At 46.5% G+C, this 16,948-nt stretch overlaps 1 protein-coding gene across 2 annotated transcripts in view; it reads left to right on the top strand.

Annotated features, from left to right (window-relative positions):
- Positions 1 to 2,110: 2,110 nt before the first annotated feature.
- The window catches only part of EFNA2 (ephrin A2), a 147,496-nt gene continuing 132,658 nt past the window's right edge, over positions 2,111 to 16,948 (top strand). Inside the window, exons 1-2 of one of the 2 annotated variants that reach the window (XM_034755362.1) lie at positions 2,111 to 3,007; positions 3,148 to 3,747. In XM_034755362.1, the coding sequence (XP_034611253.1) occupies positions 3,626 to 3,747 (122 nt within the window). In that variant the 5' untranslated portion in view covers positions 2,111 to 3,007; positions 3,148 to 3,625. Of the gene's footprint in view, positions 3,748 to 16,948 lie in introns of both variants that reach the window. The other variant, XM_034755361.1, reaches the window with a different exon arrangement.

Raw genomic sequence — 16,948 nt, 5'->3', positions numbered from 1 at the left:
TCAGTTTTACACAGCCCAACTGGCCGCAGCCTGACACTACACCAGGAGTAGGCAACCTATGGCACGCATGCCGAAGGCGGCACACGAACTGATTTTCAGTGGCACTCACACTGCCCGGGTCCTGGTCACCGGTCCGGGGGGCTCTGCATTTTAATTTAATTTTAAATGAAACTTCTTAAACATTTTAAAAACCTTATTTACTTTACATACAACAATAGTTTCGTTCTATATTATAGACTTATAGAAAGAGACCTTCTACAAATGTTAAAATGTAGGACTGGCACGCAAAACCTTAAATTAGAGTTAATAGATGAAGACTCGGCACACCACTTCTGAAAGGTTGCCGACCCCTGCACTACACCAACAGTGGCCGGTCCCCTCTTCCCAAATCCTCTCTCTTGCTGGCCATTGCCGCTGTGATCATACATGACGGGACCATGTGCGAGCCCCGTCGGTGTGGGGAAAAGGCTTTTAGTGGCTGGGCTTGATGAATGAAAACAAGTAAAACTGATGGACAAGTGGACAGCTTTATGATAGCTTCGTGCTGACAGGAAGAAAGATTGGTTGACGGTGGCTTGATAGAGAAATATCTTGATGGGAGTCAGATAAAGAGATGTATAACCTTGATGACAGAGAAGTCAGTTGCACAGAAGGAGGAAGAATTCTGCCTTTATTTTTGGGGGGTGTCACACCCACAGTTCACTGGCGTTTTCAATTGAGATTTGCCAAACAATGATGCAAATCCATATTTGATTCATATTGCACCTATCCAGATAACGTATCCCAGGTGCTTTATAATAGCACTTGTTTTGTGTTAAAAAAAAAAACTCTCCTCCAAAACAAAACGTAGCTGAGATTAAGGGCCAGATTTAAAGAGGTAAATAGGTGCCTAAACATGCCGCAAGCCACCTCGTCAGCTGTACAAAAGCGCATGACTCCCACTGATTTCAGGGGGCACCTCGTCATTTTTGAAAAGCTTTAGGTGCCTAAATACCTTTGTAAATTTGGCACTTCAGCAATACTAGATCCGAGTGAGGGCATGGCTTTGTCGTTTGAGTAGCTAGCCTAGACTAGATGGAGCTGCAGGCTCAAATCTCCCCCCCACCCCCAGCATCAGTTTATCCTTTTGAGGTGCTGATAATTTGTGCGTAGGGGTCTGAAATGATAAGGCCCTCAGCTCTCACTTGAAGTCATTGGGAGGTGAAGGTGCTCAGGGCTTTGCAGTATCAAGCTGTCATCTGAGGCTGGTAAGTGGCTCACCATACACTTTACTGTGTCTGGGTCTTTTAGAAGAGACCTGAACTAACCAAGCTCCCGTCTGCCTGCTTGGAATGGAAGGATCCCCAGGTGTTCATAGGGGTTTGCTCCTGCATTCCTGGCTAAGAGTTCTCCTCCCCTGCACTGGTGTTAGAAAATTATCCTGCAGCAGTGATCTAAACCACCGCCCTTTACATCAGTGATTCTGCAGGGTTCGGGGCCCGTCTTGCTCTATCCCTGCTTGAAGGTGAGTCGCTGCGTGCCAGCAGGCCGCCCCCTGCGTTGGCCAGGCTGTGCGGGGTTTGGGGATGAAAGGTGCTGTGTATAATGGAGTAGGGCTTTGAATGCAAAGGGCCAACGGGCGTTGCAGTGGCTGTATACGAGTTAAGTATTATTATAAATATGAAATATTGTCTGTCTACAAGATCTACGAATGAAAGTGACGTATACATACAAATTCTCATATTATTTAGATTTGCTCACCTATGAGCTAGCGATGAAAAGGACTGTATAAATGCAAGGTATTTTATCTGATCTCTCTCCCCCCATGTAGTCTGCCTGGCTCCCTACACCATATTTGGGCCCTTTGCTTGTATTTTTGTAAGGTGATCCTTGCCCGTGGCACTAAAAAGCCCACCAGGCACAAACCAATAACTACCCCCCCCTGCTCCCAGGCCTGGAGCCAGGGAAAGGACAGCCCAGCCCTGAACCCGGCTCTAGCTCGAGGAGAGCCACTTCCAAGCCTTTCCTCTCGCTCTCCAGAGCCGAGACTGACTCGGCAAGAGACACCCCCATGCAGAGGTGGGGCCAAGCCCGTGTGAGCCTGGTGCCGGCCAACCAACCTTGAGCCCGGGGCTCCGCCTCTGTGAATGGGGGGCCGAGCCGCGGTTAGGGTGACCGCAAGTGGCAACAATGTAAAAAAAGAGAAAAAAATCAGTTTCATTCACTCGGAGCTTGCAACTCCGGCGAAAGAGGCGCCGAGGAGCGGCGGGGGCGGGGGGCAGGGAAGAAGGGGAGCAGTTCCCCTGCCCATCTCTGCAACTTTGGACTGAGAGATGGGGGGGGCCTCATTGCTGATCATGGTGCACTTGCATTAAAAGCCCGGGGGAGGGGGGGCAGGAGAGGCCTCCTGTCCCCCCGCCTCTGCCTTGTGCATTTCATTTCGGTGCAATGTTGGTTCGTTTGGTTTCTGCCTATTTCAGGCTGAAGTGAAAGAGGGAGAGAGAGGGGGGGAGATCCTGGATGCCAGAGGGAAGCGGCAAAGGTCTGTGAATCGGGACTGCGCTGAGTAACCGGTTGTAGACTGGAGCTGATCCTGGCACGAGATTTGCAGCGCCTGCTCCCCGGATCTCAGCCCATTCTGGTTTGACAGGTGTGGGGAAGGCGCCCCGACTCTTCCTGGGGAAGGCAAGGGCAGAAGGAGCCCTTTAAGAGAAGAAGAACTTGGTTAAAAGTTTGTTTTGGGGGTGGGGGAAGAAATTATTCACGCTTGGAAATGTGTGTGTCTCTCTTGCTGGGCTGTGGGATTGCTGAGGACGATGGGTTGGCTCTAAGACTCTGAAGGAAACCTCCCCCCCCTTTGCATCGCTGTTGCTGAGTGCGAAGTTGCCTGCTTTATATTTCTTTTCCTCCTTGGAAGACATGGGATGTGTCCGTGTGGCAGTGCTCTCGGGGAGAAGAGGAACCACAAACTTTGCCTGTTGACTTTGCTCCCTTTTGGAGAGGGCTGGACCATGACTGCTCAGAAATGGTAAGGGGATCATTTGCAACCTGTCGCTTGAGCCTGCCGACTGCGGCTGTTCCTAGCTCTCCTTGTCCTTTAAATTTGCACCGATTGGATTGAAGATTTTTGATTTGGAAAGACATGGGATCCCTTCTCTTCTCCTGCAGGAAAACCACCTACAGAGTTTGAGAACCAGGGACTTTGCTGGTGCAGAGAGAATGCACGAGAACAAGGCGAAGGGAGAAAGTTATCGCTGAATTCCCCTTCTCACCCCCCATAGGACTTTCATCCACCGCTGGATTATTTAAAACAAAAATTCCCACAGCCCCACCTACACCAATACAATCAGATCATACTGAAGACCGGCAATACTTTTGTTTCCAAAAGATCCGATTGCAACAGACTTTGCAACAAGGGGCGACTGCACCCAGGAACTGCACATGCTGCCTAGCAATGATTGCAAAATTGGATCCACTGCTCTGAATGAATCAGGAGTGTTTAGTTGCATCAGGAGCAAGGGCAGCCAGAGGCTCTGGGAATAAATGAACCGGTTGCATTCTTGGTAAAGCGAAGCCTTGCAGAGAAATCGGAAGGTGGGGGGAGGTGGGGAGAGAGAAGCGAAGGAAGAAAGGACGATAAAATACGATGGTGCATTTGGAGGTGGCCGTGCTGCTGGTAGCCCTCGTCGGGGTTTGTGTCTGGACTGATGATACTGGGAAAGTTATCTCGGATCGCTATGCTGTTTATTGGAACAAGAGCAACCCCAGGTAAGATGGACAGAAGCCAGATGCATGTATGCACCCTCCACACCCGCCCCCCTTTCTATGCAACCCCAGGGCAGCATCAGAGAAAGCCAGCGTCCCAATGTTCCCCTCCAGCCCTAGTAAAGAGGGAGCTGGGCTGGGGGGAGGGGGCTGGAGGAGGTGGGGGAGAGAATCTGGCTCACATCATCATTTTGCTGTTGTACATGTGTTTGTTTGGTGGGTGGTTGTGTTGGCTGGGACAAGAAGGTCTTTTATTCTCCAGGGATGCACCAAGCCTGCCACAGAGCCGTTCCTGCTGGGAGATAGATCTCTCTCTACGTATGCATGTAGGTGTATATATATACATACATACACACACACATATTTCCTTCCCCCTCTCTCCTCTAAAAAGCCCAGTGGCAGTGATCAGGGCAGAATGCAAACTTAATGATCCGTTCAAGCTGAGTCAGGCTGAGGCGAATAAGGTGAAAGGTGCAAATCAGATGGTGCCTGGGTTTTTCTGTTTGTTCATGGAGTGGGAGCAGAAAGGGCAGGATTATCATAGACGCTGGGGAGATTATTTTATATGAAAGTTGCCACCAACTTTTCAGCTCAGCCAAGGCCTGATATCCCGAAGAAGTGAGAGTGATGCCTACCTGGAGAGTTGCAAACAGTCTGCCTTAATTTATTTGTCTTGTGTGTGTGTGTGGGTATTATTGCTGACTTGTTGCAAAGCAAAGCATTCCTAAATAATGAATCGTGTCAATTTGCTCATTCAGACTCCTCTGTTGTAAAACTGGGAGTGGCAGAAGTACACATGCATACATGTGTATATAGATTTGGTCTAGCTATGATTGTATTTGGCTTCGCTGGCATAGTGATTTGATATCCTCAGGAAATCAGCATGCTTTATTAATAAAAGTATTTGTTGCAAAAAAAGCAATTCTGGGCAATATCCATTTGCAGTGAATAATGGATTTTTTAAAAATATAATAGATGGCAGCTACCAGTAAGTCTCATATTTAACAGGAAAAAACCCCCAACCATTATATTTTATTTTATTTTATTTTATTTACTGCTGCTAGTTTTAAGGGGCTTTGCGAGAGTTTCACTTTTAAACTTGTAAGTCCTTGTTGAAACAAAACTGATGCAAACCCAATAGATATAGATATTAATTTTACAGCTCTGTTTTTTGGCAGACGTGGTGCTGGCACCAAATATCCATTCACCCAGAAGCCAATTCTGGGAAGTTGTGAGTCTGCTTAGCCAAGGTGAACAAATTATAGCAGTTTTCAGAACCACTGCAGACTGTAAAATCAATTACACGTCACTTAGGAACTCTCTTCTTGTTGAATTAAACACCCTCCCTCCGATGACAGTTGTTCATCTTTCTTTGATTACTGCCTGCTGGTTCAGGTGTATATTGGATGCAGGTAAATAGGCTCATGCAGGAATCTTTTTCTCAGTTGCCTTTTTAAAGTTTACAAATGGCTGAAGAAGAAGCCTCGCTCCTGGTCTGAGCTGCAGTAGGTATAAAGATGAGGTCTGTGTGGGCAAGTAATTTTGTTATTACTTTAAGTGCAGGAGGGATGCAGATTCGTGTGTATTTTTCAATAGTGAGGATTTCCATTTCTCAGGAAGTCAGAACCAAAAAAGGCCACATTACCTTTAGAGATTCATATTAAGCCCAATAAGATAGCCCTGGCCTGCCCTACGGACCATACTTAGGGGCTCTGCAACCCCTGGGTGTGTGTTCTTAAATTTGCCCAATTTCTGTTGTGAGATATTTAAACTCTACCATACTCCTTGATAATGAACTTTGGGTAAATTAAAGTTTTCCCTTCCATGCAAGATCCTGAGCTGGTACTATTTGGGGCTCTTGAAAACAGAATGGATCTTCCAGTTGGACTTTAAAAGAAAGCGTAACTGTGGGAAATGTATAGTGTGGAGCCATGAACGTACACGGTGAGAACCCGAAATATATAACAAAAGGCATCTTGTACTGCCAGTTATTGCCACATGATTATTTAGAATAAACCCCCATGGCTGCTTCAGTGGTGAGACTAGAAAACGGGTTATCTGTGTTCAGAGGCTCATAATGGCTTTTGCGAAATATTATTCAGTCTACCAGTGTCTAATAAATAGATCACAAAACAGTGATTGCCTGTGGTGTGGAAAACTCAGAACTGAGAAACAAGATTTCCCAAATACTGTAAAGGGGGAAAAAATGTAAAGTTTTTTTTTTTCATTTTTTCATTGCGGTTGAAAAAAATGGTATTTGGTTACTTTAATTTGTCTTTGAATTTAATTCTGTTCTTTCAAAGGTGAATTTACACAAAACAAAAGAAAGTTTCAGTTTTGTTGTAATTCTTTTAAGTCTGAATTTTTTGGGAAAACAAAATAATTTGAGTTTTAAATCAAGATTAAATCATTGTCCCCCCTCACGACTCAGGTGACTAAGACCATAAGGAATCCTTCCTCCCCCCCAAAAAAAACCCCTTACAAACACCCCCTCCTTAAATTTACAAAAATGTGGACAGTTCTGTTGAAAATCTACTTTTTACAATTAAAAAAAAGTTACACTAATCACCAAAATCTTCTTTATACGGCACTAAATATAATTATCACTGAGTTTGTAGGAACAGTAATTGTGCTAATTTTATTCACTAGATGGTTTATATTTGCCGTTTCCTTTAGATCTTGTTTTATTTATTTGGGTAAAAAGTGTATTTTTCGGCTATCTTCAGAACCCGCAGAGCGTTAAATCCGTGCAGGTATGAAACATGAACCTTAGCTGATCTTTATGTAAAGACCTGTGCCCCCTTGTAATAGTGAAATAGACAAATAGGTAGCGAAATAGACGAAATGTTGCTGCTGACAGGGGGAGACCTTTTGCACTTCCAGTGCTGGAGATATTTTCCCCCCTCTTGCTGTGGGAAAGCTCCAAGGGGAACCTTTAATAGAGAACTTTTTATTTTCCAGTTCGCTTCCTGACAGTATGAATGGACTCTTCATTCTAGTTGATCTCCAGTGAAATTTTTACATTTTATTAGAGCTCCCAACTGTATTTCAATGAGGATCTCTGTCCAAACGAGCATAGCATGATGTATGAAGTGGAGGTTGGTGAGACAACTTGTGCATGGGTCTTTGATGCAAGTCGGTCTGTCTCACTAGTATGTCCCTTATATAACGATCTATAGTCACCTATAGACTGTTAGATGCACACAGGATTAGGAGAATGTTAAGAGTCTTCCTACCAGCTTTATTTATCCAGCCATCGCATGTTCTCATGGAGGGATAAACAGGATCCTAAAATGTACAGTTTCTTCCAGCGTCGTGTCTGTGTTGCTCATACAGTAACCCTAAAGTTCGGGAATCCCATCCTTTTGTGCGTGCAGCCCTGTAATGGCTTCTTTATGGGCCGATTTTGTTGCATATGGATTTTATTATCTCTCTCGCATTTTTGTGGGGGGTTGGAAAGGAGAGATTTTTTCCCCCCCTCACTAAGTTTTTGGTTACAGCTTCAGTTCCTTCCCAGCTTCCACGGCCTTTGCTCTTTTCTTTTGTTCTGTTAAATGCCAAACATGTGCGAGGGCCCTTACAAGACAGAATGGATGTGGCTTTAACATATGCTATGTGACCGATCAAGCTTTAGGATCAAGGTCGTTGGAACTGGGGGACAGTATCGCCAGATATTTTGGGTCAGTTTCTGTTACTAGGTGCTCAAGGATTGTTACAATAGTACTAAAAGCTGAAATTAATTCATGGTACTTCACTCCCCCTTGATATAAAGATCTCAATAATAACGCTCACCTTCTGTTATAAGGCTCATGACCTTTACCTCCCAGCTTCATGAAACATCACTATAATTGCCCCTTTTGCCACAGCGCCTCTGTCCACGCCCCAGGGTGGGGGTATATAGGAGGGAGTGGGGGTATTTACCACTTACGCTTTCCTTGTGAAACATTATTTTATCTGCAAAGAAAAAAATAGGGCCGGGGGTGGAAAAATGAAAAAAAAAAAAAAAAAAAAAAAAAAAGAAAACGGAGAAAAGGAAAAAAAAAAAATGAAAAGGGTCAGTGGATTTTAGCGAGATGCATTAGCAACATTTGGATCCAGTTAAAGGTGCCAAATTTTCCTGATGCGTTTACGTCCCGCATTGTGGTGTGCCGCGTGTGTATGTCTCCGTTCCGCGTGAGTGGGTGCAGGATATTTCGGGCAGTTTATTAGATGTAGTAAACACAGAAATTTCTGTTGAGTTTTCTGTTCATTTTTTTTAAAACCAACAAGTGGTGTTTTTATTTATTTACCTTTAGAGATAGCAGAAGTTTGCGTCAATCTTTACAAACATTATTTTTTGTCTGTTGTTTTCTGTTTTGATTTATGTTCTTTTCCATGTTGTTTAATAAAGGATAAATGAGAAATATTAAAAAGGAAAGAAAGAAAAGGAACAAAACCAGAATCCTTAAAACCCACGCGCCTGGCTTTGCAATACGCGTTTTTCCTTTCGATTTGTACTTTAATTTATACTCCATAGAAGCCAATGTTAAATCTCACGGTCCACATGATTTGTCTGGGTTGCACAGTAATTCCACACTCGATAATTGTGACCAAATTAAAAATGAATTGTAAATTGAGACACTATGGTCTACCTGTTCTATACACGTTTTTAATATAGGTAGTCTCAATAGCTTGAGAGAGACGTATTTATAAGGGTATTGTAACCATGCATCTGGAAAATGATAGATACGTTTTATTAAATATGTCTCATATTGGGCAGTATCGAAATACCCGTAGGAGAGATTAGATAATATGTATCTATATCTATATCTTGCTCTCTTTCTAGATATACACCCACTTACATACAACATATATGTACTTACGTACACACATTTATTTGTGTGTGTGCGCGCGTGTATGTGTGTGTAATATATACACACTAATACTTTTGTATACGCTTAAATGAGGGAGGTACCAGTTGTTCTCATGAAGCTGTAAACACCCCAATCAAGCTGCATAAAATGGGCATATGTGTTTCCCATTCATAGATGTATATCTAAAAATCTAGGTCATACTATGTTACATGCATGTTGACTGTAATATCTGAAAGGAGCCACTTTCATATTGGTTCACACGAGTCATTGTATGATTGCCTGCAAACCCCAACGTACAAACCATGAATGTTTAACTTCTAGTGACGGAAAAGACCCTGATTTAGAGCTCCAGTCCATTGCTCGGCCAATGCAGGATTGTTTGCTACAGTATATTTTCTAGAGTGCTGTACCGTAGAGTTTTAATGGTCCCGAGCGGTGGGGTTTTCTTATGCAGCACCCGCATAGACATTGCATATATTTTTAATCCATTTGACAGTGTAGTGCAGGGAACCCTTATTTGTAGGGCTTGTGAGCCAGTTGGTAGAGTTTGGGTTGAATTAAAAATGTAGGCGAGGCAATGCCGATGGAGCGCGGAGAGTTGAGAGTTTTGTGTGTGGAGCACGTATGTATCTCATGCCATCACTTAGAACCAATATTGAAACTTTTCCAAAACCTGTCCTCCAACTAGTTGGATCACGTTACGTCCGTCGATTGGAACTCACATCTACAAACTCTGGTAGCTGCATTCGGAGGTACGGCTGTTTAGTGGGAAGGAATGACTTCACTCCAAGAGGGCTCTCTGATACTGTACGGCCATAAACCCCACCAAACCCGCACTGTCCTGTGCATGATTGAAAATCTCTACAAAGGCAGAGGGAGGACCATGGATTTAATATTTGTCTCCATTCCCCACTCTACCTGCAACTATGTAATAGGCAGGTTATAGTAATTCTAGAATGACAGCTTTCCTGCAGCAAATGCAGTTCCTGTGTACACAGCCATATATTTATATATATATAAAGAAAGAAATGTGCAGCGTATTAGGTATTTTCTCTCTCTGTTTCCAGTACAGGTACAAACACCGTAAATGCTCTAGCGTTTACCCATGTCCTATATTTAACTGCCAAGTCGTTTCTTTGCCTCGGAAGATTTATTTTTTGATTTTTATTGTGTTAGCACCTCTGGGGTTTCTTTTCTGTTCTCCTGCACCCCCCCCCCCCAGTTTTGTGGAAGGCAGGGATCGGCAAACTGGACAAACAGTCCCCATCGGGGAGGTAAACCCTTGGGATTGGGGCAGGCCATGGGGCAGATGACCAACTGCGTGGTGATGCTCAGTGATACCCCCCCGATGGGAAGAGCTTTCTGGGGACTGTCCAGGCACCAATCTCAGCCCTATCTGGAGTGGGGTTGAGGTGCTCGCAGACGAGTTGGTGAGATGTCAGAGTTCGTCTTGCTGTTTGGATGCGAGTGGAGGGTTCCCTTCCAGACGGGGCAGGTTTGAAGGCTGATCCGCATTCCCCTGTCCCTCAGGAGGGACAAATTCCCCCAACCCGCGTATCATGCTCACACTGTCGTCTGTGTTATTTCCCCATAAACGGTGGAGTCTCCTATCTGAAAAGCTCTAACTAAAGGCATCTGGAAGAGGCACCTCTTTGTACTCCAAGGCGCAGGAGTTCAGTGCACAGCAGCTATGGAGGAGACCAAAAAAAAAAGCCCAGAAACTTCGCTTCCTTTGGCTATTCTGGGGTCGGGATGGTTTTGCTCATACCCAACTTAGGTGGCAACGGGTTAAACTCTGATGGGCCAAATTAATCACCAGGATCTGCTGACTTAATGGAGTTGCAGCAAAGATGAATCTGGCCCAGTGAAAACACTTTTATTTAAAATATGGGAGCAAGGGGCACATGTCATTATTGTTCTGGGGATAGTTTGATGCCAGGTAAAAATGATGGGGGATTGAACAGGGTGGTTAGAGCCCCATGGGAAAGTGCATGCATACGTGTATCCTCCCGGGAGCATTCAGCGCCAGGCTTCCAGCTGGCCTTATCGTCAAGGCCTCTGCTTGCCCGCACTTTCCGTGGGACCTTGGACTTGGTGATGTCCTTTTGGATCATTTCTTCAATTTCTCCAGCTCACGCCCCACACAGATTTTTCCAAGCGTCACCCTGGGATTTTTGCATCAACCTCTCCAAGAAAAGTGTCTTATTCTACGCTCAGCCCTCTTTAGAGATCAACACCGGCACCCAGTTAATTTCAGAGTCCTTGACAGAGTGCAGTTAATTGCCCCCTCGCTCCATTAATGCCGTGCACTGCAGCAGGCTGGCTTATTTTTTGGGGGTGTGTGCGAAAGGGCTTTTTCGGGAATGCTGATTTGAGGCGCAAGACGCCACTGTCCCAGCTGCCCCGCTCCCCTCTGATGCACGCGTCATTCTCCTCTATTAGCTCTTTTTATTTTTCATTTATTTTATTTTCCTTTTATACAAAGATTGTTTGCAACCCTGCCTCCACCCCCTTTCTCTCTCTTTTCCAGGCTGTTAAGCCCTGTTAGCTGTTCTTCACTCACCAAGGTCTGTAGCAAGCACAGTTAATAAACAGCAGATACAAACAGGTCCAATGTCTCTGACAAGATTTTCTCTCTCTACCTGTCTCTCTCTCTTTCTAGGGATTGCAATTACATTCCCCACTGGTTGCACATTTGGTATCCAGATGCTGGCTACGCACAGAATCCTAATATAAGGCTGGAGCTCGGAGGTTTGAGGTGGAGCGAAACTGTTTGCAGGTTCACTACTCACCTATGCACTCCACACGTTAAATCCTCTAAGCCATCCACCCGGTCTTAGCGCAACAGCAAAGCAATAGGGAAAGGAGCCGGAGTGGGAACGGTGGGGGAAAAAGCCACTTTGAATTGAGACATGAGGGCTTCATATCTCAGACACATATATATTCTACATCTATAAACAATACACACACACACACACATATAATCTATCTATAGGCATTGATATATAATATATACACATTTATCTATAGTTATCTATAGGTGCCCACACATCTCTATATTTATATATAATATACACACATGTATGTATATATAATGCAAAAACAACAAGGAGTCTGGTGGCACCTTAAAGACCAACAGATTTATTTGGGCATAAGTTTTCGTGAGTAAAAACCTCACTTCTAATGCACACACACTTATCTATAGGCACACATACATCTATACGTATCTGTAATATGTATAACACATATATATAACTGTCTGTCTATAGGCACACATCGTATCTATGTTTCTCTATATAGGGGATACTTTCCCACACACGTATATGGTTCTAGAAATAGTATGTTGTATAAAACAACCGTTGGTCTCCGAAGATGAAAATTTTGGCTCTTTTGCGTTGGGAGTAAAGCAGGTTTTTAGGGACTGCCTCCCGCCAGCAGAATTAAATGAATCTTTTGGCAGGCGATCACATCTGAGCATCGTCACCCTCAGCACTGAGGAGTGTTTTAACATTTTTGAGCTCATCGCGTCTCACCCCAGAGGCAGCCGCATTCCAAGCCCTGAGTTCCACCAGTCTCATGTGCCTGTGGCTTGTTAAAAAACAAACCAAACCCACCTCCCAACCCTCCCCCACAGCCTTTTGTGCCTTCTTGGGTGAGGGGATGAGAGGCGCTTCTAGAAATGTAAAATACTAATATAATGGCAGCGTCGCGTAGCTGATCCTGCACATTCAAGCCCCTTGCTGCTTGGGCGCTGTCTGGCACCGTGCAGACGCAGCTAGGGAGGGAAGGTCCAAATGTACCAACATGGGGAGAGAGAGAAGGCAGAATTCTCCCGCCGCCTGTGACACGCTGGTATTTAATAGATGAATTTGTGGAGTGTCTCTAAAATCAGTGACATTCTCTGAGCAGGTGTTGGGATTCACTATGGGCTGGGGTGGAGAACTCTGAACTCTTCAGCTGCGTGTTTGCCAGCGGAGTGCAGTATGGAAAGGCCAGTCCGGAAAGGTCTGCTCCCAAAGGCCGCGCCTCCTCTTAAAATCTCCCCCCGTGGCACTCCCACCAGGGCAGCACGGGGCAGGGGTGCCCTGGCCGTTGTAATGCTCTATGCTGTGGTTGCGGCGGGTAGGAAATCTTAAGGAAAAAACCTAGCATAGGCCAGACCCATGAAAGAAAGAAGGAAGAAAGAAAGAGGAATTGTGTTACAGTAATGGATAGGTTTTATTGCGTGCACTGCCCCTGGCCTGCTTCCTTTGCTCTGAGTCATCCCAGCTCCATCCAGACAGTTAATCAGCATTTATTAGTAGGTGTTAAAAGTGACTTCAGTTATTTATTTATTTCTCCCCTTTGGTTGTTGATGCTGTCGCTGCCAGGCTGCTAAACAGCTTCCCATTGTTCGAGGGCTAATTAGCTCTTAATGAACCTCCTTGCTCAAAGCCAGAGCCGAATGGAAGGGGGTGCTATGGTGGGTTTTTTTTTTTCAGGCGCGTGAGTTGAGGGCAAACTGTGTGTCTGGAAAAAAAGCATGGCAGGCCGGGAGTGATCTATAGAGGGATGCCAGGGGAGGGTTGGGGGGCTCAGTTGGACTCCCTGTTGAAAGTCAAAGAGAGTTGTGCTTCACCCCCCCCAGGATCACACCCTTCGTCATTAAAAAGTAGGGGTTTAATTTTGCACCGATCCAGGACTGAAAAGCTTCGCACCCCAGACTAGTTAAAATATCCGTGGTGCTTCTGCTGTATGTTCTGTGCTCCCAGTGCTTCTCAGAGGGTAACAAGGGGAACAACTTGGCGATAAGTCACGTCCTGGGCCTTGAACTAGGTAATTTTTTTGGTTTTAACTTCTCAGCTCCAAAGTGGGTTTCAGAAAACTTGTGCAGGAATCACGGGTTGAGATTGGCCTGGATTACGCGGGAGGTCAGACTAGATGTTGCTAACAATCCCTTCTGGCCTTAAGAATCTAGGACAAACTGGATCCGCAACGAGGAAAATAACGTTGTCAATGGTCATCATTTGTATATATCACTATCGAGGATGATCATTTTAAAAAGATCCATTTTCATTCATATGTGCAGCTGCCCAGAACGTTCTAAGCAGATTGTACAACGCCTAACACAGCTGGGGCCTTGGCACTACGGTGAGATAAATAACTAATAGCAATGATAATAACTTGCTTACAGCAGCCTCACACATCAGTGCAAATCCTCCTGCGATCTGTCGGTCGAAGTCAACTCAACCCAACCCTGCTTTGGTTGAAGTCACCGAGCTGAGCCGTCCTGGCATGGGAAGATCAAGTAGGGCTGTGGCCGGAGCAAAGCTCCATTGATAGGGAAGTAGAATCAGTCGCTGAGAGTCCCAAGGAGCAGGGTTATGGGATAATTTTTGTATAGGGCAACATGGTTGTGTGTGAAATAAAGGCTTTGCTATTAGACGGTTCCACAGTACATGGCGAGAACGCATGTTCTCTCTGTGTATAATATTTAGCTTGGGTATTTGAACCAGTTTCTTAGCTGTTTCACTCTTGTTAACGAAGGGAAGAGGGCAAGAACGAAATAAGGTTTTTAATATTTGCCGTGTTCCTTTCACCCCGTAACTAGCCACGCGGAGCTGGATCGAGCCACCGAAGCTCCCTACTGGTTTGAATTGGGTATGGCCCACTGTCTTTTAAAAAAAGCAGCCAAGGGGGGCCTGATCCCACAACCAGGGAACGCAGGTGTTCTCCCATTGACTTTGATGGGAGGTGGATGGGGGCCTTTGTTTTCAATGATGCGACTTGCGCCAGCAAAGGAGGCAGGATCAGGGCCAGGGTGGTATATTTCTGCCAGCAAATGTACCGAGTTCCCGGAGTCCGAAGCATGCTGCCCTCCACTGTGCCCAGAGGTCTCCCCTGTGCGGCTCCAGGAAAAGGGCTGGCACTCATGGGAAAGAGATGGCTAGCGCGCAGCGGTGCTGCTTACTACCCATAGAATAAAGTGTCTGGCCAGAGTGGCGGAAGGAGAGTCCCCGTCTCTCTGCTCACTGGGTGTGGAAGGGCAAAGGGCTCACTCGGGTATGTTCAGACCGACTCATCTCTCCCTAGCTGGTTCTGGCAGCGGGGGTTTGGGAGCGGGCACCCTGTCGCGGCTCACGCAGCTCCTCTCTCTGTGAGTCAGCTGGCGAGGCGGACAGGGTTGAAGCTTGGCAGACCTGATGAGAAGAAGGGTCCTCTCCAAAGCGGAATCCACCCCCCTTCCCCACCCACCTCCTGGTCTGATTGAAGCTGGCCTTTGTGTCCTGCTGCGCCCCGGTCTGGGGGCGGGGGCGGGTAGGAGGCTCCGAAACTTCAGACGTGGGGTGGAAGGAGTCCAAGCAACAACAATGGAAAAATAAAGGGCGGAAATTGACTTTCTAGGATAATAACTAAGATGGGGAATGACTTTTTATTCCCCTGCACAGCGTGGGTAGCTCCCGGTGCTGCGGTCGGGATGTGCGGCGGGTGCACCTTGCCTCTCCTGGCCCTGACCCTACTCTCAGTCAGCCCAATGTAAATCAGGAACGACCCTGTTTACAGCAGTGGAATTACACCAGTGTCAGCGAGACCAGATTTAGGCCCTAATCTGGGGTTGATGGGAATCTCAGGGGCTTGTGGCCTGGTCCGTTGAAGGGCCACATCACCAGCTGGTTTAAATCGGCAAAGCTCTGCTGAAATCAATGGAGCCAGGCCAGTTTATGCCAGCGCAGGATCTGGCTGTAGGCTGGATGGAGCACTGGAGTGATGGGACAGCCCTGACCTCCCCCAGGATAGGAGATGGACTGGGGGAGCATTTCCCACCGCTGACGCTTGCCCGGTGATGGGCAGCCTCGCGGAGATGGGTGGAGGGCCAGGGGAGGTAAAGGAGAGTCTTGCTGCATGTGGATCTGACAGAATTCTGCAGCAGGGAAGGGTGTGCGGGGGGGGAGGGGGGAGCCTGGTGTGCATTTGATCTTTCCCCAGTTCGCATGTTAATGAATGCACCCATGGGAGATGGGGTGGGGTGGGGGCAGGGGAAGGCAGAGCTGCTGAGTTGGACAGGCCTTTCTGACCCTGTAACAGGGATCCCAAGTCCAGAGGCCCTTGGGCGGCAAGGAGGATCCCCAGTTCCTTGGGTTTACCTGGTGCTGTCCAAAAGTCCCCCTGAAAGTTTGGCGCACCCAGCTCCTGCGCCGTTGGCCGTGAGCGGATATCGATGCCGGGAAGCAGGGTGCTCAGCATCGCTGGCTGTATTGATCCTGGAGAGTGATTTGACGTCTCACGGCCTCCAGTGAAGCCAAATCAACACGGGGCCGGCAAGATCTGAGCTTTCCTTTCCCAGCTCTGCTCATAGTTAGTTTGACGTTTCCCTTCAGGTTGTTAATCGAGGGAGGTGGGATGCAGCGGGAGAATGGAAATGAAGACTTTTTATCCCCCCCCCACCCCACCAAGATTGGCGTTCCAGCACCATGTATCTCCCTGACATGCCAGACGAGACAGGGCGCGGTGCCACTTACAGGCAGGATCCCCGTCCTTCCCTGCCCTCTGATGCTCTTTCAGGAACAGTGTTAGCAAAGTCCCCCCCAAACTTCGGTTGCTGAAAACTCCCCGCTCCTCCAAGCAGGTGCCGTTCCCCAGAGTCAGGCAGCCTTCGTCTCTTTCGGCACGTTTGCTCCACTCGATGCGCCGATTTTTTTCTGCCCCTCTAAATTCTTTTTTCCCCCCGGCCCGGGTTTGCGCTCGGGTGTGGTACAGCAGTGACTCGGAGGTGCACGGTGTTGAAGGGCAATGTTCCGGGCGCTCCAGAAAGCCCTTCGGAATAGCCCAGGCTTCCGCTTATACTCAAGATTCTGCCTGGTTTACACTATGAAATTGACAACACGCTGTACCCACTGGAGCCCATGTATAAATATGAAGGTTATTTCCGCCGAATGCTGCAGTAGCATTCCTGTAAGCGGGAGCATTGAGGACCATTGTTCACGACTCCAGTACTTTTTATCTGAGGAAGAGAGCGTTCTTTTCAGTCCTTGGTTAACAACCTCCCAAACTCCCTCTCCCCCAAGGATGAAACCTTTTTATTTCTGATTTTTTTACAAAACAAAAATCCCCGTCTTTGAATTTTATGGTTTTATTTTCTAGGGGGTCCGAGATCAGCTGCTTCTGTTATTGCAGGATCTGTACCAAAGGCATATAAATGGCAAGGCTGATTCGTAACAATCAGAGATGGAAAAGACCTATTAGATTGTTTGGTCGGTTCTCCCTTCTGATGCGTCAGAATTGTCTCCTAAATGCGTTTTATTAGAGCATTGTCCAGTCTCATTTCAGAGAGAATATTTGCTGTTTCTTAACAAATTTGAAACCAAATGTTG

This window comes from Trachemys scripta, chromosome 22 (assembly GCF_013100865.1).
Source record: "Trachemys scripta elegans isolate TJP31775 chromosome 22, CAS_Tse_1.0, whole genome shotgun sequence".
Lineage (NCBI taxonomy): Eukaryota > Metazoa > Chordata > Testudines > Emydidae > Trachemys > Trachemys scripta.
The sequence above is the reverse complement of the archived record's forward strand: the minus strand, read 5'-3'. Positions and strand labels throughout refer to the sequence as shown.